Source organism: Meles meles, chromosome 6 (genome assembly GCF_922984935.1).
Source record: "Meles meles chromosome 6, mMelMel3.1 paternal haplotype, whole genome shotgun sequence".
Lineage (NCBI taxonomy): Eukaryota > Metazoa > Chordata > Mammalia > Carnivora > Mustelidae > Meles > Meles meles.
The window spans coordinates 123,349,622-123,374,292 of NC_060071.1; the positions used below are offsets into that span (position 1 = coordinate 123,349,622).

At 49.1% G+C, this 24,671-nt stretch overlaps 1 protein-coding gene across 6 annotated transcripts in view; it reads left to right on the forward strand.

Moving 5' to 3' along the window:
• FOXN3 (forkhead box N3) overlaps nt 1–24,671 on the forward strand; it is a 398,885-nt gene that overhangs the window by 167,747 nt on the left and 206,467 nt on the right. For 5 of the 6 annotated variants that reach the window (XM_046008530.1, XM_046008534.1, XM_046008535.1 and 2 more), the window contains one exon: nt 8,893–9,449. In XM_046008530.1, coding sequence (XP_045864486.1) covers nt 8,907–9,449 — 543 coding nt within the window. In that variant the 5' untranslated portion in view covers nt 8,893–8,906. Of the gene's footprint in view, nt 1–4,986; nt 5,214–8,892; nt 9,450–24,671 lie in introns of those variants that run through there. The other variant, XM_046008531.1, reaches the window with a different exon arrangement.

Sequence of the window (24,671 nt, forward strand, 5' to 3'; positions counted from 1 at the left end):
CGCCATTCAAAAAAAGTCCATGTTCCCTTTTATATGGATAATGGCCTTGCTTTCTCAGTAGTTCTACTAACTTTGGGCTTTTTCATTGTTTTTCCTTTCCTCCCCCAAAACTCATCTTGAAACCATAATATCATTCTTTTGTTTTTATTTTTAATTATTTATTTATTAGAGAGAGAGAGAGAGAAAAGGAGCATGGGGGGAGCAGCGAGGGGCAGAAGGAGGGACTCTGAAGCAGACTCCGTGCTCAGCATAGAGCCCCACGTAGGACTCGATCTCACCACCCTGTCCTGAACTGAGCCAAAATCAGGAATCAGATGCTTAACCAACTGAGCCCCCCCATGCACCTCCACAATGCTTCTTCTTTTTTAAAAAACTGAGATACATTTGACATACAGTATTGTTTGTGAGTGCAGGGTGTACAACATATATATTTGATATTAGACCATGATTGCCGCTGTCGCGTTCACTAACATCTCTCTGGTGTCACATTATTATCATTTCTTCCCATGTTGAGAACAATTAAAATCTAGTCACTCCGTTTAAATGTTTATAATACAGTTTTCTCACTGATAATCACTGAACTGTGTATGAGGTCTCTGGGACTTATTTATCTACTAGTTCCAAGCCAGTCTTTTAAAGCCTATTTCTGATAGTATAACTTGCGCACTCAGAAATACTCAGTGAGTTCCTCTTGCCCTTTGCGTTAGTGCCTATAAACTGCTCACCTTAGCATTAAAGAGTTTAGTCATATTATGTTTCCACTCTTACCCACTAACATGCATGCTCCGTAAGGAACAAAACCCTTTTATCTCTGGCACCGAACAAAATGCTATGTGCTTGGTAGGTAGTCAATATTTGTTTGAGGAACCAGTGCATCTTCTAATACGATCAAGCCACATTTGATCAATTCTCTTGTGCCATTCATTTCTCCTACCTGGAACATTCTTCTCAAAATGTGCATGCCTGGGACCCATTCTAGAAGACTCTGATCTATTAGGTATGGCTTCCTGGGTGTCCCTAATAGAAAAGCTCAGGTCTATAACATGACTTCCCCATTTCTACAGGTCAGACACCAACCGGTCTTCATTAGGTACCCTCCTTCTAAAGTCATCCCCAGTCCTGGTGTGCCTGATGGTTCCTTTGTGAGCCCAGCTTCAGCGGACAGGAGGGAAGGGGCAGAAAGGAAAAGGCATCTAAGTCAGGCTAGGCCAATCGGGTTATTTCCCTGAGGACATAGACCATGGCAGGAAGACAGAGGCAGTCTGAAGGTGGTGGGTGCACAGAGTCAGAAGTTTTGGCCTTGGTGTTGGCAGCCACAGGTGGTCTAAGTGAGCAGAGAGAGCCAACCTGTAGGGAGGAGATGTGTAGAGGGAAGTGGGAAAGACAGTGTGGTCTCAGAGGGAAGGGGAGGGAGAGACTGCTACATGACTCCCCAGTTCTGAGAAGCCCAGCTGTGCTGCCGCCCCGGGCTGACCTGGGTTCCCACTCTTGTGTCCTCTTCATGGGGGTCAGCCTGAAGGATCCAGGAGACCATGCCTGCAGGCCGGCCTCAGGTTACTCCTCACACACGAAGGTCCCTGGTCCTCCCACCTGCAGTGGCCTGTCACTGCTCGTCTCCTCAGGTGTTACCGCTTCAGGGGGGCTGGGAGGCCCTACACTGAACTATTCTGTAAATAATCATGTTAGCCAAAGAACCAGGGATGGGAAGAGAGGCGTCCACGGTGCCGGGCAGAGAAGCATGTTGGAGAAGATGGCAGAAATCATCAAGGGGAGAGGCACTCCTCTGCACAGGGGAGGAACCCGAGGTTCCACACCGACTGGGGACTGGCTGGGCGGGAGGCCAGGTCTTCCTGCCGCAGGCACGCAAGTGCCTCCAGCCCAGGCCTGGAAGGGGCTGTGGAATCATCAGCTGCTCCCCAGCCAGGATGTAAGTGTTGCCCAAAGTGAGTTCCAGGGCACACACAGGATTCTGCTGTGGAACACGTTTGTAAAAAATGGCTTTTTGGAGACTTATCAGGGACAAGGGAATTTCTGAATGTTCGGGAAGGGTATTGAACATGGAGTTGTCCCAAAGACTTTGGCGCCTGCCCTCTTTGGTCAGGGATCAGCTATTGCAGAGCTGTGGTTCTGTGGAATTTAAAGGTGGAAAGGAGCTGCACCAAAACTCGCTGTGGCTTTCACCAAGTGTGCGAATGGATTCCTCCAGTTAGGACCAAAAGGTAGGCAGATGCGTGTAGTTCGCTCTCCATGTCAGGCTGATGCCTCTTGCTGCCTCGCCCAGGATAAGTGGGAGAGAGGGATTAAGGAATACGGATGATCCCTGACGTATGATAGTTCGACATTCGATTTTTTGACTTTACGAGGTGTGAAAAGCGATACACATTTGGGAGACAACAAGACTTCAAGTTTGGAATTCGGATCTTTCCCTGAGTTAGTGATATCCTGTTTGATCCCCTCTCCGGAGGCTGGGCAGCTTCAGCAAGCCTCAGCTCCCAGGCAGCCATGGGATCACCGGGCCAACAACCGGCACGGCTGCAGCCATTCTGTACCCATACAACCATTCTGTTTTCCACTTGCAGGACAGTAGTCGGTAAGTTACATCATGAGATATCCAACATGGATGTTCAGTGATTTTGCATTTTTCAATTGCAGGTTAATGTACGTGTTCTGTGCACGTTCAAGGTTGGCTAGGCTGAGTTGTGATGGGCGGTGGGTTAGGTGTATGAAATGTATGAAATGCATTTTTGACTCCCGGATATTTTCAGTTTAGGATGATGGGCTTCCTGGGACGTAACCCTGTCATAATTAGAGAAGGTCTGTATGTTTGAGAAGGGAAGAAACTGAAAACACGCAGAAGGAAAGAGAGGCAGGCTCATAAAAGACAGCTTACCTCACCATACTCCACCCTCTACTCAGGGCTTCTCCTGGCCCAAGGCTTGCCTGTTTTAAAGGTGTTGTTCACCTACATGGCTTGTTTGGACACTGGAGGCTAAACAGCTCACACGGAGAATTTCAAGAATGACCTATTTTGTGTGCTTGAACTCTGAGGACAAAGAAAGGACTGGAGTGACAATTAACATGCCACTTCTCTTACTGTAAAGAAATTTTTAGGTATGGTGTGTCGTTGGCCATGGGGAGAGTTGGGAGCTGGTGATGGGTGGGGAGGACGGCAGGGGAGTATTTTTTCCTCTCTGGGTGGGCAAGGGGGCTTGGACAAAAGTGTCTGGCCTTGGTTCTTTTGAAGGGAGATTCAGTCCCTCAGTGGATATACGGAAGGAGGGTGCCACCTACCCTTGACTGATGTCCAGTCGCTGATGTCACCAGTACCTCTGGCGTGAGGCTTCAGAGCTATCTGTCTCTCTCACCTTACACCTTTCGCTTAGTGAGTTTGGGTAGGTCACATCAAGTGCTCAGTAATTAAGGGTGGGGCTGGATGACCGCCAGCCACCCCTGGGCCTCCACCTTGGAGTCATCTCCTGGGTGGGATTTGCCAGACCACGGGTAAGTAATAAGGCTTGTGGTGAGTGTTTTTGAAGACCTGCCACCCCCCCACTTGGGAGCTTTGTTAAAAGGAATGACTCCCAGATCAGTTGGGGTTTATTTGGGGGGGGGGGAATTCAGAAGCCCTGTGGGATTTTTCTCCCCTTCTGGCACCATTAAGAGGTGCTGCAAACTAGAGGGCTTTCTGAGGGGGATCACTGGTGTTTCTGCAGTTCTCAGCTCAAAATGGCCGGTCCACAGGCCCAGGTGGGTTCAGGTGGGGGTGATGGGTTGGGCTTCTCTTCTGTGGAGGAACCTATAGATTTGGCTCCGTGCAAGTGGGGTGCAATCCTATTTTTATTTGTGTCACCACCAGGGTGTCCTGTTGGACTCTCCTCTCATGCTCTCCGAAGGCAGCTTTAGCAGTGGGTGGCCCTTCCTTGGAGGAGCCTAAAGACTTGGAGTAGTGGCTGCGTCGCCTGTCGCTGGGTGGCCCTGCTAATTGTCTGTCGGGTTCCCGAGAACTCAAAATGTGAAGGCGATAAGGCCGGGTTTCTCTCGCGGTTTCTAAGTCGGTCGCGGCGCTGAGCCTCCCCCACCCACCCAGAGGCCCTACCTACCGGCGTGGCCTCTAGGACGGGCCTCTTGCTTGGTTGTCTGTAATGGCCACCCTCCCTCCCTGCGCAGACACGCGCCGGCAGACGACAGGAGGAGCGGCCAGCGGGGCGGGGGGCTGCGGTGCCTTTGTGCCTTTCCTCCCGGGGCTCGAGGTGGGCGCTGGAGGAGGGCTGGGGACCGGCCTGGGAGCCCCGCCAGGACGCCGTAGTTGGGGAGAAGTGGAATCTCTTCTCCCCCTCGCAAGCCTCGCCCGCATCGTAATTCTTTTTATTTTTACTTTCGAGCCTTGTAAGGCATGCGGATGGGGTAGGAGCGTTCCGGCGACACGTTGCCAGCGGCACAGCGCCGGCCCGCCCGCGTGGCCCGAGCCTGGGGAAGGGGCAGGCCGCACGCCGCACGCCCGCCAGCCCCGCCGCCCACGGTCGCGGCCGCCGCAAGTCGCGGGGGCCCGCGCCGGTCATTCCCGCCCCGCGGCGCGGCGGGAGGCGAGTCCGCGCGGCGGGAGGCGAGTCCGCGCGGCCCAGGCCGGCCCCGGCCCTGGCTGCGTCCCCCGGGAAGCGCCAGGGCACGGCGCGCGCGGGGTCGATCGCGGCGAGGGGCGCGCGGGCAGGGGCCGCCCCGGCGGGTCCGCACCCGGGGCAGCCGGCGGCCCGGCCCACGTTTTCCCTCTCTCCGGCTCCCTCCGCCCCCTCCGCTCCGTCCCTCCCCTCCGCGCCCCTCCCTCCCCGCGCTTCCCCTCCTCCTGCCTGGTCATGTGTCGCCTTTTTTTGTTTGCAGTGGAAACAATTTCTCGCCGCTCGGCGCGCCCCGGCCCGACGCGCCGCGGCGGAGGCGAGCGGGAGGCGGGACGGGGCGGGGAGAGCGGCGGGGCCGGCGGGAGGACGCGCGGCGCGCCCGGCGGACGCCGCAGGTCCCATGCCGCGCCGCGACCCCCGCGCCCCTGCCGCCCGCGCCCGCGGCCGCCCCCCGCCGCCTGCCGCCCCGGGCTCGCCGTGCCGCGCTCGCGCGTCCTTAGCCGGGCCACCAAGCGATGCCCGCTGGGCGCCCGCGAAACTTTGTGGGCTCCCGCTGAAGGGCTGCGGCGCCCCCGCGCCCCCGCTCCCCGCTCCGGCCAGGTGAGTTTGCTCCCCGCTCCCGCTGGCGCCCCGGTGGGGTCGGGGTGACTCGGGGCGGGGGCGCTCGTCCGAGGCCGTCTTGGAGGCGACCTCGCCGCTCACGGTGGACGAGGGACTCCGCAGTTCCTGGGGGGAGGGCTCGGGCTGGGGGCCCGGCCGGCCGGGGAGACGGCAGCCACCGAGCGGGGAAGTTGCCCGGTCCGAAGAGTTTCCTGCCCCGACGTGCGGGCTGTTTCCCGGTGCCTCGATTTCCAAAAGACGGCCGAAAGGAGCAGAGTTGGTATTGTCCGCGGAGGACGGGATCCCCGCCGTTCCGGGCCGGGGGAGGGGATGCCGCTCTAGGGGAGACCCCAAGATGAGAAACAGACTCCTAACAAAGATGCCCCCTCCCCCCAAACTGTGCGGGCTTGGCACCGGCAGTGAGCGTCTCCCGAGACCCCCGAGGCCCGACCCCTCCTTACCCCGGCTCTCTAGGAAACCCTCCTTGGGCCCTGGAGAAGTTGGGGGGACGGCGGGCTTTTATTGATGTGTTTTTAAGGCTCGCCGCGGTGCGGCCAATAAAAGGTTTATGACATCTGACCGGCAGTGAAGGTATGCGAGCTCCCAATTGCCCAGTATACGGGGAGCAGAGCAGTTTCCTCGTTGCCTGGCAACGCCGCTGATTGACGCGGGACGCAGCCAATCGCCGCTCCCGCAGGTCCCCTTGAAATGTTTTTGACAAGTACAGTAGACGGGAGTGGAGCGCGTGCGTGCGGGCGCGCGCGCGCGCGGAAGGGGGTTACCCGGCCTCTCCAAACTCGCGACTGCCCTGCTCGGCTTGGAGAGGATTTCTTAACTTCTCAAAGTTCACTTCGAACATCTGTTCAAAGCTGGGCCAGTAATGTGTTTGTCAGTTATTTGGAAACCTTCTGATAGTGGGCAAGAAATGCAGCTCTCCTGCTGCATTTTCTCCCTTGGAAAGCAAATAAGATAACAAAACACAGCAAATCATATAAAAACAGAAAGAGGGTGTGTGGTTGTGTGTGTGTGGAATGTAACCTATAGCAAACCGAAAAGTTGTAAGGAGGTCACTAGTGAGTAACTATTTGCGTATCTGGTGGAGCAACCTTATTGTGGTAGCAGATTAAAAATGTTTGCCTAACTGCAGACTCACATGATCCGGATTCTCGCTCGCTCGCTCTCTTTTTTTCCCCCCCTCTAAAATAGGAGGAAAAAAAGATTTGGCAAGTTATGTAGTTAGAGTATAATAATGGAAAAGTCCTCAGCAGTGGTTTCTGGGAACTGTTTTTTAAAATGGAACTGTAGTGATCAGCAGCTCTTGATACCATTGCTGCGAAAATGCTGGATTTATAGGGTTGCAGTTTACAGTTGGACAGCACGAGGGGACAGAAACACAAAGCAGACAGATGATTCCTAGGTGGTGGAACCCCGTCACCCTCTTTTCTCCACAGTGCCATTTTTCTAGTAAGACCATACTGCTGGCAATGTTTGTTTAAAACAAAAGAAAACATGGAGTATCGTGTGTTAGTTCCTTTGGGAAGCTTCTGACAAATAAGCAAATTGAAAAGAAAGAGCAGCATGTTGTCATAGCAACAGTGCAATTAAATTACTTTACTGTCAGCCATGATATAATTTTCCTGTTTGGAAGCTCGGGAGACTTAAAACTTTCATCTGGAGCCGAAGTTGACTTCGGTGCCTGGAGTATTTCGTTCCGCTTTGTACTCTACTGTGTGGATATTCCTGGTTGTCAGAAACTTAGGGTTTCGTGATGGGATCTGGGGAAACTGGGAGGGAGACAAGCCTAGTTTTGATTTGTTCATAAAGATGGTAAAAACGTTAACCAGGTGGGGCTTCTGTCATACCCCCAAACATAAAGATACAAGCTTATTCTTTAAATTGTGTCCTGTGCTACTCAGGCTAGGTTCCTTGTTGACAGAAAGAAGTCCCCGTGGCTGAAACTGGAAGTTTTCTGTCCTTGGAGCTGGGCATCTCTCAGCAGCTTGGGAAAGCTTCCTCCTGCCTTATGCCCGTAGGTTCTGTGTGGGGACCTTGTGATGGAGGGAGGGTGCTGGAGTTTTCAGGCACCTTGGCTGGCCGTTGGGTGTCTCACATTACGCTTTCTAGAATCCCATTCCAGAGCTTCCCCAGCTGAAGCAGTTACTTCTGCACACTGTCAATGCGCATTGGAAGCCTTAGAATGATCATGTCTGCTTTTGAGTTCATTCTGTTTTTCTAGAGAGATGGCTTGATCTTCTTACTCGGGGAGAAAATAAAACAGACATGCTTTTTAAACCAAGCCCATCGTGTGAGCGCTGCAAGCGGACAGTGGGAGACCTCTTTCATTATCTTTACTGTTCTTTCGGTCTTACGTTGAGTACTAGAGGGTTGAATATGCTTTTTATCTATCGGGGTCATTCTGTTTGTGGACTTGCCACATCCTCATTTTCTTTTCTCATCAGAAGTTGTACTCCCTGTTCTAGGTCATTGATAAAAATGGGGGTGGTATGGGGGGTGCAGAATAGAATTCTGTAGTGATTTTTGTTGCATTTACCTTCCAGTTTAAGCTGCAGGTTGCTCCTCCAACTTTTTTCACCAATTCTAATTTCAGTTAATGGTTTGTCTTCACAGTCCCATTGATTGGTGCGGTGCCCAAAGTTACTCAGTTTTTCATCTGGGTGTAGTGTCCCAATAATTGAATGCACTTTTTCCTCTAGTTCCGACCCACAGACTTCCTTGTTTACCACTATCTAGACTTGCCAGCTGTGATTAAAGTTGCAGAGTTTGGGGCCATTGCTTGTGGAGGAAAGATACAGTCAGATATAAAACACTACCAATCAGCGCATGCTGTGGTCAGAATGTTAATTCCGGGACGGTTGTCATGGTTTTCGTGTGGAGACAGCTGAACTTAATCTGAAACACCTGGCCTTAAACTTGCAGGTATTTTGCAGTGGGGGAGGGGAGGGAAGGATAAACCCTGAGGCCTAGAACCCCAAATGACCAGAGTGTGGGGCATGGTGTTTACTTTGTAGTGTTTATGGTTAGGCTTGAAAGAATTCTTACCTGTATATACATTCATATTTTTTTTTTTTAAGATTTTGTTTATTGGACAGAGAGAGATCACAAGTAGGCAGAGAGTCAGGGGAAAGCAGGATCCCTGCCGAGCAGAGAGCCCCATGGGAGGCTCGATCCCAGGACCCTGAGATCATGACCCGAGCTAAAGGCAGAGGCTTAACCCACTGAGCCACCCAGGTGCCCCTATGCATTCATATTCTGAGGAGAAACTGAAATAAGAAATAACTGATTATTCCCAGTGGGGCACAGTGATAATATAAGGGTAATGTGAATCTGGGAAGAAAGCTTTGTAGAGTTCCCCATTCTTTTTGTGGTGCATTTGCATATTAAAGATACTGTAAATAGTTCCAGTCTCCTTGTATTTAAGAGGTGGCAGAGTCACAACACTCAGGGGACTGCTTTTTACTTTATTAGTGGTGGACTGGTGGGGTGGCGGGTCTGTGGTCCTCAGCTTGCTGGCAGGAGATGCTGTTCCCAGGGGCATGGGGTCCATAGAAGTGGTGGGGTTTGGGCGGGGTGAGGTGGGCGCAAAAGAATTAGGAGGGCACAGCTACCTCTCTGTTTTGGGTTTCCCCAACTCATCTTTTCTTTGTACTCTGTTCACCAGGAGCCTTCACATAAATGGGTCCCGTCATGCCTCCCAGTAAGAAGCCAGAAAGCTCAGGAATTCGCGTCTCCAGTGGGCTGAGTCAGTGTTACCGGGGTGGTGGTTTCTCCAAGGCTCTGCAGGAGGACGATGACCTCGACTTCTCTCTGCCTGACATCCGATTAGAAGAGGGGGCCATGGAAGATGAGGAGCTGACCAATTTGAACTGGCTTCACGAGAGCAAGAACTTGCTGAAGAGCTTCGGGGAGTCGGTCCTCAGGAGTGTCAGCCCTGTCCAGGATCTGGACGATGACACCCCTCCATCCCCTGCCCACTCGGACATGCCCTACGATGCCAGGCAGAACCCCAACTGCAAACCCCCCTACTCCTTCAGCTGCCTCATATTTATGGCCATCGAGGACTCTCCAACCAAGCGCCTGCCAGTAAAGGATATCTACAACTGGATCTTGGAACATTTTCCGTATTTTGCAAACGCACCTACTGGGTGGAAAAACTCAGTGAGACATAATTTGTCTTTGAATAAGTGTTTTAAGAAAGTGGACAAGGAGAGGAGTCAGGTAAGCTCTTTGGATCTGGAACTCACGTTTTTCTTTTTAAAAAAATGTGTCCTTTCTCCCCATGAAAAAACAATGTTGAGGGATTTAAATTCACCACACCGAAGGGCGCAGTTATAACTGAGTAACTTTATTTAATTCATTTGGTGGCAGAGAACTTCCTTTGCCTTCAACATGGTCATTGGACAGTGTTTCTGGTGTTCATGCTGGATTGAGGGTTTCCCACTGTGGTATCTGAACATAATCACGAAACGGTGGTTCACACACTTGATTGATTCTTGGGATCATCGCTCAATGTGGATGGGTCCCTTTGGGTTTGCAGTACAGATACAGGTCCATGTTGCAAGGACAGCCATTAACCCTGGGGTATGTATATATACATTGGAGGAAAATTGGCACCTGGGACAAGAGAAAAATGGCATTTCTTTTCTAAGTGTTAACTTGGAGAGGGGCAACCTCTCCAGGATTCTAGAATAAATGGACAGTAATGGGCATTGGGAGATGGCCAAACAGTACACTCCCATACCGGACAAAGATGGGGATTGCCGAGGTGACTCCGATAAAATCAGGCATACACGTAAGTGATAACTTCAAAACAACGGGTATGAAAAATCGGGGTAAAGTTCCCTTTAGAGATGGGCTTCCAAGAGATTGACTTTTGACTGTACGGTCTTAGTCCAGGTTTCCTGGTCTGCTGAAGCAAGTTTCTGTAATATCATGGTAGGAACAGTAGAGAGAGGGTTGACTGGCAGGGCTGAAACGCAGAGCTGTGGTCTGACTTTGGAGTTCTGAAAAGTTTACAGCTGCATTTGGGATGTAAGCTGGGAAATGTCCTCGCCCCAGAGTTGTTGCATTATTCCTGTATGTTTCAGCCTGGGTTTTCGTGGTAGTGACATTTCGGTGTATAGCTGGAGATCTGCTTTTGCCCCTTCTTGAAGTTCGGCTGTGGGACCACTGGCTGTGCAGTGTTGGGGCCTTTCCTTCTCCAGAAACATGGTCCTGTTTGCAGTAAAATCCTGAGCGGGAGAAGACTCTGCTCGTCTTCAGCGTGGAAGAGTATGAATCAGGAAGGGGTGACGCCATATTTCTCCTTGCCGCAGCTGGACACGTTTTTCTGCAAATGCTGTTCCCCTGGAGTTTATGTTCAAGATGGGGAGGGGGCGTGCAGGGTTTGAGGAGGGGGCTTGCCTGGGAACACCAGCAAAGATGTGGACACTCAGGAGCTTCGCCTTTGACTGTTGGGGCAGGCGATGCCTGGGTCTAGTGTGCACATGCAGATAGACCGCACGTCCGTATTTTTCTCTAAGTGGGGCGCTGCTGCTGTCCCCGGGTGTCTACTGCTCTCTTTCCTCCCCTCCCCCTCGCCGAAGGAGCACGAGGAGACCGACCTCGGACTTGGCTCTGTTGACTGCTTTACCATTCTTCTTTGAACTTAAAGAGAGTTCACCACAACCCTGTCAAGATCCAAGTCCGTGCTGTTAAACGTTTCTGTATAGCTGGGTCTTTATGGTTAGGAGGGGAAAAATCTTAGAAAGCAACTGCAGGATGAGAAGGCAGTAAAGAAAATGCTGTCCAGGTCCCCCAGAGCCGCATGTCCCCGAGAAAGCGGCCAACAGCACGTTCAGTTTGGCGTGAGTCTGTCCTGCGTGTCACCGCCCGCCTGGCTCCGTGTTTGCCACGAAGCCAGCACACAGAAAAGTAACGGAGCAAACGCTCACTCAGAACCATTCAGCAAAGCAGCTCCGCAGTGTGCAGTGAGACTAGGGAGGAGACTGCCCCCCCCGCCCCGAGTGACAGGTGTGCGTGTGAGTGAAGGCACACAGGCTGGAGTGCCATCTCCCCTTTGTGTGCCCCCAACCCCCGCTCTGGGAGTCCACTTTTCCAGGGGTGACGGTTGTCCTGTGGAAGGAGAATGACTTTAAGGATTTGAGATTGTTAATCTTAGGAAATGTGGGGTTCTGGCTTCCTAGCTGTGCCGACCTGTATTGACGTGTTTCTGATCGGATGCCAGTCAATGTTGTCATTGGGAGTTTGTTCCCATTGTTTGTGATTTTACGAGAACAGAGCCCAGAGTGTGAGTTTTCCCCCTTTTCTCCTCCCTTCTTGGGTTACTCCCACCTCTTTCCAGGTGTGCCCGTGCCGGCCCCTCCATTTGGGGTTTCTCCTCTGGCTAGCTGAGTAAAGGGGAAAGCCTTCTCTCTGACAGTTTGCTCAGTGAAAGCCTCTTTGGCTGTTTTTCTCCCCCTGGGGATTTTACTTGCTGGTAGCTTCCACATTGAGGTTGCGCCACTGTGCAGTGACCAGGTGCCCCGAATGTTGGTGAGAAATGTGTTCGTTGAAAGGGGAGAAAGGAAGGCTTGCACGTTGTAGTCACATTTTTTTTTTCTTCTAAAAGTGTGGAACACAGTTTTCAGCTTAATATAACTGAGATTGCAGGATCTGGTGTGGTCCTTATCCTTGCGGGCTTGGAACACATCCCCTGCTGGATACCTGCCTGCTTGGGATGTGGGAGAGGGATCTTACAAGACTGCACCAGCTACCCCCTGGGCTCTGCAAAGCCCTGAGCATTTCTGGCCCCCGCCCTGGAGATGCTTATTCAGCTGGTTTGAGGTGGGTTGGGGACGATTGGTGGTTCTGATAAACTCCATGGGTGTTTCTGACTGGCAGCCAGATTTGAGACTCCCTGAACTACATGCCCTCTTGGGTTCTTTCCAAAGCTGAGATTTCATCGGAACATCTCATGAATGAGTAAGTCGGGGAGAGTAGACAGTTTTGCTTCCGTTTTTTTTTTTCTCTCTCTCTCTCTCTCTTTTTTAAAGATTTTATTTATTTGATAGAGACACACAGCAAGAGAAGGAACACAAGCAGGGGGAGTGGGAGAGGGAGAAGCAGGCTTCCCGCCCAGCAGAGAGCCCGATGCAGGGCTTGATCCCAGAATCCTGGGATCATGACCTGAGCTCATGGCAGATGTTTAACAACTGAGCCACCCAGGTGCCCCTACATTTTATCTCTTATAAGACTTAGATACGTAAAGACTTAAAAGGGATTGTGAAAGATAGAATTTTTAAATTTTGTAATCCTAGAGAAATTCAGACACACATGGAGAGAGAGTAGCATGATGACTCCTTCTCACCCCCGTTGCCCACAACCAGCTCCAGAGTTTGCAAGCTTCGAAGCAGATCCAGATCTCGTGTCCTTTTTTAAAAAACTTTTTAATTTTAATTTTTATTAATTTATTAATTTATTATTTATTTTATTATTTATATAATATTATTTATTTTTTATTTTATTTTTTAATTTAATTTTTATTATTTTTTTTCCCATGTTCTTTTACCTCCCGTTTGCAGAAGAAAAATCGCAAGGTTTTACATCAGCTCAGTTCCGGCATCTCCCTGGACAAAACCGACACTTCCTTGGTCTCACCTAATATCAGATCCATATTTGGAGATCTCTGAGGATTTATAGAATGTTTGATTGAATTGGGATCCAAACGTGGTTTATGCTCTACAGTTGGCTGTTAGGTGCCTGGCGTCTGTTTTCCTGGACAGCAGTCTTGGCCGTTCCCCTTTCCAGTGCCCTTCCTCGTTAGAGACCCATCCGTTGTGCTCTGGAGTGGCCCATGTTCCCGCGGCTTCATGGCGATTTCATTTAGCATGTTCTTCTATCCCCTTGTATTTCTGTGAAAAGGAAATAAGGCTGGATCAAGTTTGGTCCCCCCACCCCCCACCCCCAAAATGCTTTATAGAGCGTTCTCCCATGTTCTCACGTGAGGAAGGCTGGTGGCCCCTCCTGGGGATGCTGAGTGTCATCTGTGGGCTCATGCGGGGTTGGCTGTTTCCACCTGTGCAGAGTTCCCCTCCAGCTGTGGCTGGTCCTTTGCCTGAATCAATCACAGGAGAGTTTCAAAGTCTGAGAATAAATTTTATACCCCATAAATACAGATCTTGGTTAAGACTGTAAGATGAGCCTGCGCTAACCTCTCTTGAGTACTTGTAAAGGAGAAGTAAAGTGCCATTCCCTTTTACAGACTGGATTATAACAGCTAGGGTATGTGTGTTTCTATTTCTGTGCCTTCCCTTTACCTCTTAGCAGTTTAAAGAACAATGTTGTTGCAAGAGGGTTTATCAAGGAAACACTGTACAAAAGTATATTTATTGGGGCGCCTGGGTGGGTCAGTCCTTAAGCGTCTGCCTTCGGCTGGGGTCATGATCCCAGGATGCTGGGATTGAGCCTGGCATCTGGCTCCTGCTCAGCAGGAAGCCTGCTTCTCCCTCTCCCACTCCCCCCTACTTGTGTTCCCTCTCTTGCTGCATCTCTCTCTCTCTCTCTCTCTCTCTGTTAAATAAATAAATAAATCTTTAAAAAAAAAAAAAAAAAAGTATGTTGGGGCACCTGGGTGGCTCAGTGGGTTAAAGCCTCTGCCTGCAGCTCAGGTCATGATCTCAGGGTCCTGGGATCGAGACCCGCATCTGGCTCTCTGCTCAGTGGGGAGCCTGCTTCCCCCTGTCTCTCTGCCTGCCTCTCTGCCTACTTCTGATCTCTGTCTGTCAAATAAAAAAAAAAAGTATGTTTATTATATCTAGAGCTGGTTTTTTTTTTTTAATTTTTTTTTTTTTTTTAGTATTCTCTGTGTGCAGCAGGGGCTCGAACCCACAACCCCGAGATTCAGAGTTGCATACTTTTCCGACTTAGCCAGCCAGGTGCCCCCTGGGCTGAGTGCTTTAAATACAGTTTTAGCTTATTAATATGGGCAACTTGTCTTGGTTGAAAGAGGAGTGGATTAGAAGCCAGTGGTTCTAGCTTTGGTTGGTGGTGCTAAGCTGTCTTGGCTCTCACGTAGAAGCAGGAATTTGTAATGGCGGGCTTCTTCATTGGGGTCTTTGGATATCAGAGGCTCTGCAGACAGCCTGAAATTATTGACCGCGTGCCCTGTGACTCTGCGTGTTGCGTATTCCTGGAGGATCCCAAGATTTTGTCCATTCGCTAAAAAGCGAATGAACAAATGGAACCTCTGACTCAGGAGAAGGGAAAAGCTACCTGTATTTTGTAATAACAATAACAGATAATAATATGGAAGCGCCTTCTTTGAACCCTCTATATGCAATATCCCACTTCCTCACTACAGTCCTATGAGGTAGGTCCTATTTTCCTTTTTCAAATAGGTGAGGAGTTAAGCTCAGAGAGGTTAAGGAACTCGCCAGAGGTCACAAAGCTGGTAAGTAGGAGAATAGGAAGTCACCTTCGCTCCCTCCAGTTTTGAAGGGCCTTCCGCTTAAATAACCGGGTGCTCGATTACACCTCGGTAGACAGGCTGTTGCAGGTGATCTCTGCATGACTTATAGGGAACTAAAATAACACCAGTAAACCCAGAATTTACTTTGGAGGTGCAGGGTAGAGAAAGGTAAATACAGAGAATCTTTTTGTGCTGTTGAGATGGGGCCAGATTCTGTCTTTGTCAGCAAATGGGAAGAGAGATGTGGCATCTGTACGAAGCCTACCACTGCCCTCTAGGCTTCCTGCTTCCAAGATCCGTTCCAGGCCCCCTCCACTCACCTGGCCCAAGTCCAGAGTCCCTTCTCTGTGCATAGACACTGTTCACACAAGCCCTCCCTTCCAATCCCCAGGTCCCTTGATGTTTCGCTTCTCCATCCAGGTAGATGAGATTCTTTCTCAAAGGCAGATTGGAAAATGATCTCTTACGTGGCGGGATACCCCTATATGCACTGTTGCCTCTAGTCCACCCACCACTTTGGTAGCGTCAACACCGTATCAGGAGCCTTTCCCTTTCCCGTGATGCTAGTCAGTGTACCCGTTCCAATGATGGTCATTTTAGGAAGAAGAGATGACTTCTTTTTTTTTTGGATAAGGGATGCCCTTTGAAGGACTGCGTGGTCTGATTTTGGTGGGGAAGGTCCTAAAAATCAGGGTAGTATGGGATCCGGAGGCATGCGGAGAATGTGTAAGTTTCTTCGTATGGGCTGCCTCTTGCTCACCAGTGCATACTGCCTAGCACGCGGCTTTCTCTTGTCTGTGCTAAACGTAGACTTTGTTGCCTTAGGAGGTTGAAACCTTTTCATGGTGTCCCAGCGCCTGAAGTAAATATAACCCCATGTTGCTGGCCCTGGAATAGGGAGCATTTTGTACCAGCATCCGGTCATTCCAAGAAGCCTGTACCATCCCTGGCCATGCTCTCCCACTGATCCCAGCACTCTGCTTCTTCCTGATTCTTCCAGATACTAGACGCCTTGGTGGCGGTGGGGTGGAATGCATTTCTGTTGTCCCAATCTTGCTGGCTGTTCGCTGTCCGCTCATTCAAAAGACTTCTTAAAATGTCCATTATTATCCATTCCTAATCTACTCAATACACCAAGTGCTGGAAGGCTGCAGAGTTGAATGTGCGGCTGGTGGTCCAGTGAGCCACCACCCCACCCCCTTTCCTCCTGGCTCCTGAAACTTACCAGCAGAAGTCCTTCCTTCCTCCCTGTGCCTTCCTTTTGCTTATCTGTTTCCTGTCACCCACATCATTCCTTTCTGGCCCTTCTGTTTCAAAAATACACTGCTTTCTCAGGTCCTCCCACAGTGACTGCTGTTATTGACCTCACTAAGGAGCCCTACAAGTCTTCTGGAAAGCTTGGTTCTTCTGGACTCGAGGGCCCCACTGGTGGCCAGTAGCTCTCCCCACGAACGGTTCAAAAAAGGTCGTGTTTTCTTTGGTAGGGCTACCTGGTACCTGGTAGGTGTATGGGGTGCTTCTTCATTGAAGCACTGCCTGGATATCCAAGCAACAAGAAATTGCTCTCAGAATCTACCCCCGTTGAGCTGAAGAGGCTTTGGGATTTCCCTTTGAAATCACTTTCGCTGCAGGATAATTCTCTGCAGTAAATAATATGGGAAGTTGGCACACTGACCTCCTATTTGAAAGTCATAGGTTTTGCTTCTTTCATAAATAATGATGGGTTGTTTGGATTAATCCATACTCTCTCTCTCTCAGAGCCCTTGGTCATCTTAATGCTGTGAAGTTTTGGCAAGATGATGGCAGGTCTTAGATTTTATAGAAAATTCCCCATCTTCCCAGTGGACATTTTTGCACTTGAAACAGATGACTGTGTATTTTTAAAAGGCTAATGTAGTGTTTGTTTTGATGATACTGTGGTTTATTAGGCAGGTCTTTTGTTTATGAATTTTGGTTTTATGGTTGCCTTAAAGTCCCTTATTCCCATTCCCCACTCTTGTCACTTTTAATATTTGCCGCTTGTCTCAGTGAATACATCTGCGTAGCCCTGTGAGGGTTAATCTTTTGGCTGCATTTGGTATAACATGGGCATGAAGTTACTATCAGAACTTCCCAGATGGTTCCGTGGAGTGCCTCCGTGTTAGTAGGTCGTCAGTGTCTCTTTACTTGTGATTTCAGGGAAATCAGGGTCCTCTCCTTACTAGCTTGTTCAGTAGAATTATTTGGTAATATGAAAGGTTAAGTTAAAAAGCTAGATTTGGTTCTCGCCTTTTAGGAACTTGATTGCAGGGAAATGGGAGCCATAATAAAAAATGAAGAAGAAGAAACCAGCACAGGTATGGGAAGCGTGCCAGGTCAGTGAGGTGACAGGTGTCATTTGAGGTCAGAAAGCTTTTCTTCCCCAAAATGGGTCATGTGGGTACTCTTCATTGGGGGGGAAGCACTCGACTAAATTCAGAAAGCATTCTTCTGGTGTGGGAATGAGCACGGGACCTCCAAGGATGGATAACGTAGGATGAGGTTTGACTATTTATTCTAGAAAATCCAAACAACAGTGAATTAAACACACTACAGGGGGATTAGTCTGTCACATAGAATAAGTCTTGAGTTGGGCAGAGACCCACATCCCATCTCTCTCTCTGCTCTGCTGTTCCTGGTCAGTGCTGGTTTCCATTCTCAGAGGCTTCTCGTGGTTGGAGGTGGCATCAACTAGCATGTTCTCCATGCAGGAAGTAGGAAGGGGTGTGCAGGGAAGGACCCAAGGTGGGGGTCCCACTGATGTCGCAGGTTTTTTTTTTTTTTTAAATTTTTATTTATTTATTTGGCAGAGAGAACGCAAGCAGGCAGAGTAGCAGGAGAGAACACAAGCAGGAGGAGTAGCGGGCTCCCCACTGAGCAAGGAGCCAGACGTGGGGCTTAATCCCAGGACCCTGGGGTCATGACCTGAGCCGAAGGCTCTCACTTAACCAACTAGCCATCTAGGCACCTCTGAGTTAGCAGTTTTAAGGAACTTTCTTGGAAACCCCACGGTCTGCTTTCATCTCATTGGCTGTCCTCTGGTCACATGACTGCAAAGCAGGCTAAGAAAGGTAGTCTTGTGGCTGGGCCCACTGCAGTCCCTAATAAAACGTTGCTTGTGTTGCTAAGCAGGCATGGGATTTTCTGTCACTGAGGTCTAGAGGAGATGAATGTTGCTGGACCCAAGGGATGTGTTGGAACAGTGTCAAGGAAGAGGAAGGAGAGAGACGGGTGGTCAGGGAGGTTATATAAGTAAGTGTAAGGAATCGGTGGGGAAGCTAAGACAGCAAGGGGGAAACTTTAAATTGCTCTGGTAACTTAACTAAAGCAGAGACGCTGACCCATTTTTTATTTTTTTTTAAACATGGCAGTTAACCAAGGTTTTGCTTCAAGATATTCTGGCTAAATTGCATTTAATATTTTCAAAAGCAATAGCTTGATAGAGGTGAAGATGTAGTCTGTGCCAAGTATGATAAGAAAAGCAAGGAAATGTATGGTTGAAGATAGCACTGTAAAGTTGTTTTTTCAATAATAACCTGCCAGTTTGCTGTGTGAGGTTACAGAGCGTTCCAAGAACGGGATGAAGTCTTTGATGTGTGTGCGTGCACGTGCGCACGGGCCTGTGAACTCAGCAGGAGACCAGTCAGTACAGGCGGAGAGATTGTGCTGCTTCCCAGGGGAGAGGCTCTCCAGTGACCCCTTGGTCTCGTCCCCTTGTCCCCACAGGATAGGTGGGGTTCTGCTCTGTGCCCGGTGGGCTTGAGTTCGGGCTTGCCTTCCATTTGTTGGGGCTCCGTGAAATGCCTCGCAGAGGCTGTGTCTGTACTCCTCTAGGGACAGGACCGAGAAGTGATTTAACTAATGTCACTAGGCAGAAAACAGTCAGCTAGCAGGACGTTTGTACACTTTGTTTTTAGGAGGGGAAAAAAAAAAAGGCCAAGTCACATGAGCGCTACTCTCATCGTGGCTCTGGTGGGAGGGGAAGAAAGCATCCAGGGTCTCCTGAAATCAGAGTACAGCAGTGTGGCCCAGAGCAGCGCCCCGCGCAGTATTCTGAAAATACAGCATGGGATGCCCAGTTCTTTCCAGTGTCTTCCACAGACGCCATCATGAAAAGTGAGAACCTATGTTCGTAGCCTTCATTCCGAGACCCTGCAGAAGCCGTAGTTTGCAAAGTAAAAATTAGACTCAGCGTTTGCCAAAAAAGTAGCTTGTCCTTTTAGAAGCATTTTTACAGTGATCATTCATGCCGCACATACATGGGGAGTGCCAGGCACAGTTTGGGTGCTGAGGCTATAGTGGTGACCTGTTACAGTTAATTACCCATCTGTTCTAGACTGTCCATAGGGCAGGAAGAAGGGGAGGGGGATGTCCATGTTAAACAGTAGGTCCATGCATGGACACCTGGGTAAGCTCTCTGCTTAGTAGGGAGCCTGCTTCCCTGTGTCTCTCTCTCTGCCTGCCTCTCTGCCTACTTGTGATCTCTGTCTGTCAAAAAAAAAAAAAAAGGCAAGAGGGGTGCTGCAAAGATGGAACAGAGAGCACAGCAGGTGCAGAGGCCCTGAGGTAGCAACAGCTTGAAATGTCCAAGGAACAGAAAGAAGGCTAGTAGAAAGCACGTTAAAGAGGGAGAATGAGATGTTTTAAAGAGACATCAGGGAGAGAAGCATGTATCTGGGCTGGTTCCAGTGGTGGAGGTTAGAGATGACAAGAAATGATGCTGGCTTAGACCAGAGTTTGCAGATGAGGGGTTGTGGGCAGACGAGTGTTGGGAAATCAGATGGGGGACAGAGCAAAAATTCCGTTTTGACCATGTTAAATTTGAGGTGGCTTTTGAACATCTGAGTGGAGCTATCAGGTTGGAGGTTTGATATGTGAGTTTCAAGCTCAGCAGAGAAGTCAGAGCAGAGGTATAAATCTGGGACACATTAGCACTTAGTTGGTGGAAACTAAAGAGGATTTCTGGATTATCTCTCCATCAGAAAGGAAAAATCAAACCTCTATTTCAGTTCTTACTAAAAATTACATTTCCATTACCGTTTGACCAGAGAATTCACTTTAGGGTATCTTCAGCATGGGGAATAAAAACAAAAGAGGTTCATATTTAGAGGGAGAAATTCAGAATTATTTCAAAAACAACTTACCTGTAGTTATTGTAGTTCCTGCCTGTAGTTTTGCAGGCAGAAAACAAACCTTTGCTTTTTGTAACGAGATGGTAATTTCTAATTGTGCTCCGGGCCTGTGGTGCCTCGGAGATGGGGGAGAGAAATGCACTCTAGTAAACACCCCATTTAGCAAAGCCCCCTAACCCATGACTTCCCTGAGTTCCCTGCCATCTGGTCCCTGGCTGGAGAGAGGAATTTTTCTTGTATATGTGTTTCCATAGCAACGAGTTTGCAGTTGATATGGAAAGTAAGCAGTTGCCTTAGCAACGGAGTTGCTGATGTGGTGGCTCCCCAGCTTCCAGGGAATGGAGAAGCTGACCAAACTAGTTTAGATGCATCGAGTAGGGCACTGTAATGTAGGGCTGCACACGCCGGCCCTGCCAGTGTAGGATCCCTTCTGCTTTAAAAGAGATCGCACCCCTGCCCTCCACCAGAAGGAAGGCTTACCAAGGTAATAAATCAGACAGAAGTAGCTGCTGTCAGTTGAAATAGATTATAAGAGGGATTTCCCGGTGGAATTTATTTAGTTTCTCTTAAAGGAGAATGTTGTAGTTTGGTTGCAAGGAAAGGAAAGCCACGCAGGCTGGCATCTGTAAAAGAGTGTTTGTCCCAAAGATCGAATAATCAGTCCCACCGGGCAGGTGGTGAGGCACAAAAAAACATGTCCTGGGTCCGCAGTCAGTGGAACCGCTCCCTACGTCGTCCCTGGGGTGCTCATCCCCGTCTTCTGTGGGTTCCAGTTTCTTCTTTGCAGTCTAGCTTCCTCCGTGTGGCTGTTGATTTCTGCATAACACCATTGGCTTACTGTGATGGAAACTTGGGAGCCAGCCCCCTCGATGTGATGTTCGCCATGCCCAGAGATATCAGCCCCATCATTTCTGTGCAGTGTTTCACTCATAGTTCCAGACACATGGACTTGGTCATCCTGGGCAAGATGTGCAGGTCTGGTCAAAACAAGGGCACGGTGTCCTGGATCCCGGCATTTGCTGGGACGCTCCTTCATGTGGGCCGGGGTCGGAGCTGGGAACCTGCCTGCTGCAAAAAATTTTCTGGGAAGCCTTTGGTCTTTCAAAAACATTTCAGTAATGAAAATAAAAATAAGAGGAGCTTTTGAGTGTTTTATATTCTCTTTCCCTTTGTGTCTCCTCAGGGCACCTGTCCCGGGTGTTGGAGACTAATATACCAGTGAATACTGGGACTGTCCAAGGCTCCCTTCTGATTCTTTACCATTGCTGTGATGACTTCATCTTCCTTGCGTTTTGTTTCCATAGATTTGGGGCTGGCATTTCCCAAACTAGCAAAGTTTTTCTTTGGTGGCCACTTCTTCCTGCCAGCTGCCCTCAAATTGCCTATAATCACAGGGTTGAGTGATTACCCCAAATTATGAACTCTAGCCCCCGTTCTAGACAAGAATAAATGTCTGCTATCCAACACAAGTTGTCCAGATTTTCAAGATCAAGAGATTGGGTAATGGTTCTTGCTAACCGGCCCATGTCATCCCAACATGGGGAAAAAACGTAATTACTCTGTGCAGGGACTGGCAGAGACAATATAAAGAGATTACCAAACTTCGATGTAGTGGACTGGGCAAAGATAAAAAGAGATCAGAAAGATTAAAAATGGCATTTGCCATTTGCCAAGGGATTGACCAATGGCCAAGAATACATGGTTTGGAAATCCAAAGGAGAAAAATGATGCCTAATGGGTAGTAGAACCATGGTGGGACTCCTGGGGATGGCACAGAATTCATTAGCTGGACCCTTCAGGAAGACCAGGACAACAGGGGTACTTGGCAAGGAGAGAGGAGGTCATGAGTCACCAGGGTTAGCTTGCCATGGTCGGGGGGAGGGGGGCAGCGTGGGGAATAGAGTGGAAAGTCATATGTGGGAAGCTGAGTGTGCAAAATGGGAACTGATATTTTCACAGAGCTTATGGGGGGCTGTTTGGAATTGAGTGAGGCATTTGTATCTATGAACTTACAGCTTTCCAGCAACTGCAAAGTCGATATTAGGTTCTTTTTACAGGTAGGGAAACTGAGACTCAGAAAGATTCTGTGGCTTGCTGAGATGACATGATCAGATGTTGAAACCAAGATTCTTCTTTGGTTTTCCTTTCCCTCTGTTGGCTGAAGCAGAGGGCTCCCGTAGGACAGAGAGGAACATAGACTTGGGAAGGTAGTTTGGGCTGGACCGTGGGGTTCTTGGGAGCCATGGCCGGGAATCAAGCCTCTGCTCTGAAGGCAGTAGGGAGCCCTCAGACATTTCTGAGCATGGGTACCACAGAAGCAGAGGTACGAAGCAAGAGCCCAGAGGTTTGCACAACAGCCCTGTTCTCCATGCAGGAGGCCACAGCAGTCCCAGAATGATTTTCTCTGGACTTAACTAACATGGACCAGACTTTTATACCCCCCCGCAAAAAAAATCCCAATCTGCAACTTATTTTTCATTTTAAGTGTTTCACTCTCATTTTTATTTAGTGGATCCTGTTTTCGCTGACCATTGCTTTTATTTGTTGGTGTCACTGCTTGGATTTATGTCTTGACCCTTCTGGAATTCACGGAGTTAGTAGAGGAAGGAGACAAGTGACCCACCACTTAGCAGGGCCCTGTGGATCCGGTCATTTTCTGATGTTGGGATAGATTGTTACCTCTTGCTGCTTGAGATGCTGATATCTTTTTCCCTTCAGTGTTATAGGGAAGCACAGTAATGTTAATCTTTTAGTTCGGTAGGGAAAAGGCCGAGTAGGTGATTTTACTCATTCTTTTGTTGTTTAACCATACTGAGTTCTTAGAATGTGGAGGACATTGCACTAGGTGCTGTGGACGCGGGGGGCACGAGAAGCAGCACTGGGTCCTTGGAGGACACCTTGGGGTCACCCCTGATGCTTCCCCCTTCTTGACTCTCAAACCCAATCCATTACAAAGATCTCTTGATTTGGCCCTCGGCTCTCCCATTCTCTCTGATCTCCCCTGTCCCTCCTCAGGTCCGTCTGCTAGAGTGCTGCCAGAGGTTTTAGTACCCAGACTCGAATTCTCTCCCAGCCCTTGGGTGGTTCCTGTTACCTCCAGTGGTTTGTCTCAAAGTGTGGCTCTGACCACCAGCTTTAGAATAATCTAGAATGTTTACTAGAAATGCAGATTTCTGGGCCTTAGCCCCACTGAGAATCTGTGGTACCGCCACCTGGGAATCTGCATTTACACAAGCTCCTCAGATGATTCTCTTTTACACTGAAATCTGAAAGCAAGGTTTAGAGGACCTAGTTCAAACCCTTCAGCAGAGTTTATGAGGTCTGCCTTTCTAAGACTTTTTTATTATGGGTGATTTCAGGACTGTATCATAATGGACTTCCAAGTCCAGCGTGGCTCTCATGGGAGTTGACACTCCGTATGTATTATTCACGGGGGACCCATCTTGTTCCATCCTTTCTCCCCTTGGCCCTTCCCACCCTCTCTGCTCTAGCAGTTTATTTTTATGTAATTTAATTTTATTTTTTAAAGATTTATTTATTTGAGAAGGAGAGAGCACACACGTGAGTGGGGTAAGGGGCACAGAGAAAGAATTCTGAAGCAGACTGAGTCGCCCAGGCACCCCCTTGCTGGCTGGATTATTTTAAAGCAAATCCCAGGCACCAAATCATACTGCGATGGCTTCAAATATTTCAGGATGCATCTCTAATACATGAGAACTCACAAACACACACACACACACACACCCCCTACAAAACCATTATCAGGGGCGCCTGGGTGGCTCAGTGGGTTAAAGCCTCTGCCTTTCGCTCAGGTCATGATCTCAGGGTCCTCGGATCAAGCCCCGTGTCGGGCTCTCTGCTTGGCGGGGAGCCTGCTTCCTCCTCTCTCTCTCTCTCTGCTTGCCTCTCTGCCTACTTGTGATCTCTGTCAAATAAATAAAATCTTAAAAAAAAAAAAAAAAAAACCATTATCACTCCTAAAAACAAGTTACTGTGATTCTTTACTCTCCCCTAAAATCCAGTCCATTTTAGAATTTACCTGATTGTTTTAAAAAAAATTCAGCAGTGGTTTACTCAAATTAGAATCCAAAGCAGGTCCACATGTGGCATTTCATTGATGTGTGTCTTAAATCTCTTCTTGATCTGTGCTCCTTCCTCTTCTTTCCCCCTCACCATTTAAAGGAAGCTGTTTTCCCTTTCATCCTCTTCTCCATCATTATTCTGATGTTCCAGTCTTTTCACCATATCCCAGGATTCCCCGTTCCTCCAAAGGCCAGGTGCTCTAATGCTGACCCTCACTTCTGTATTCTGTTCTCTCCGCCCAAAATATTCTTCCTCCTTTTTTCTCCTCCAGATCCGTGTTCTCCACTTGGATGACCCTGGTCATCTCCATCTCTGCAAAACCTTCCCGACCACCCCTTCCCATTGTGGTTTTTGTTCTTCACTTTGCCTCCTACCTGGTGGTATGATTATCTCCTGAGTATCTGTCCCTGCCACCATTTCCCTCTCCCTTCCCTCCCCACCCTGAGATGCAGAGCAGGGATCACGTGTTACCCATTTTGGCATCCCTGGGGGCCAGCATGTTGCCTGCCATGTGCTAAATACCCTTGAAATACCTTAGGAGAGAATGGATGAACCATCAGCCACCAGTTTAAGTGTTTATGATAAACGTAGGGTCAGCTTTTTGGAAATACTTGAGTATTTACTGTTATAATAAGGTTGTGTACCCCGCATGAGTAGCTTTCTCTAATTAGGAAGAGTACCGCTTTCTAATGTTTTCCCCATCCACTGTAAGACTGGGTTTGCCCAATTAACTGCCTCCGGCTGCCTTCAGTAGCCAGC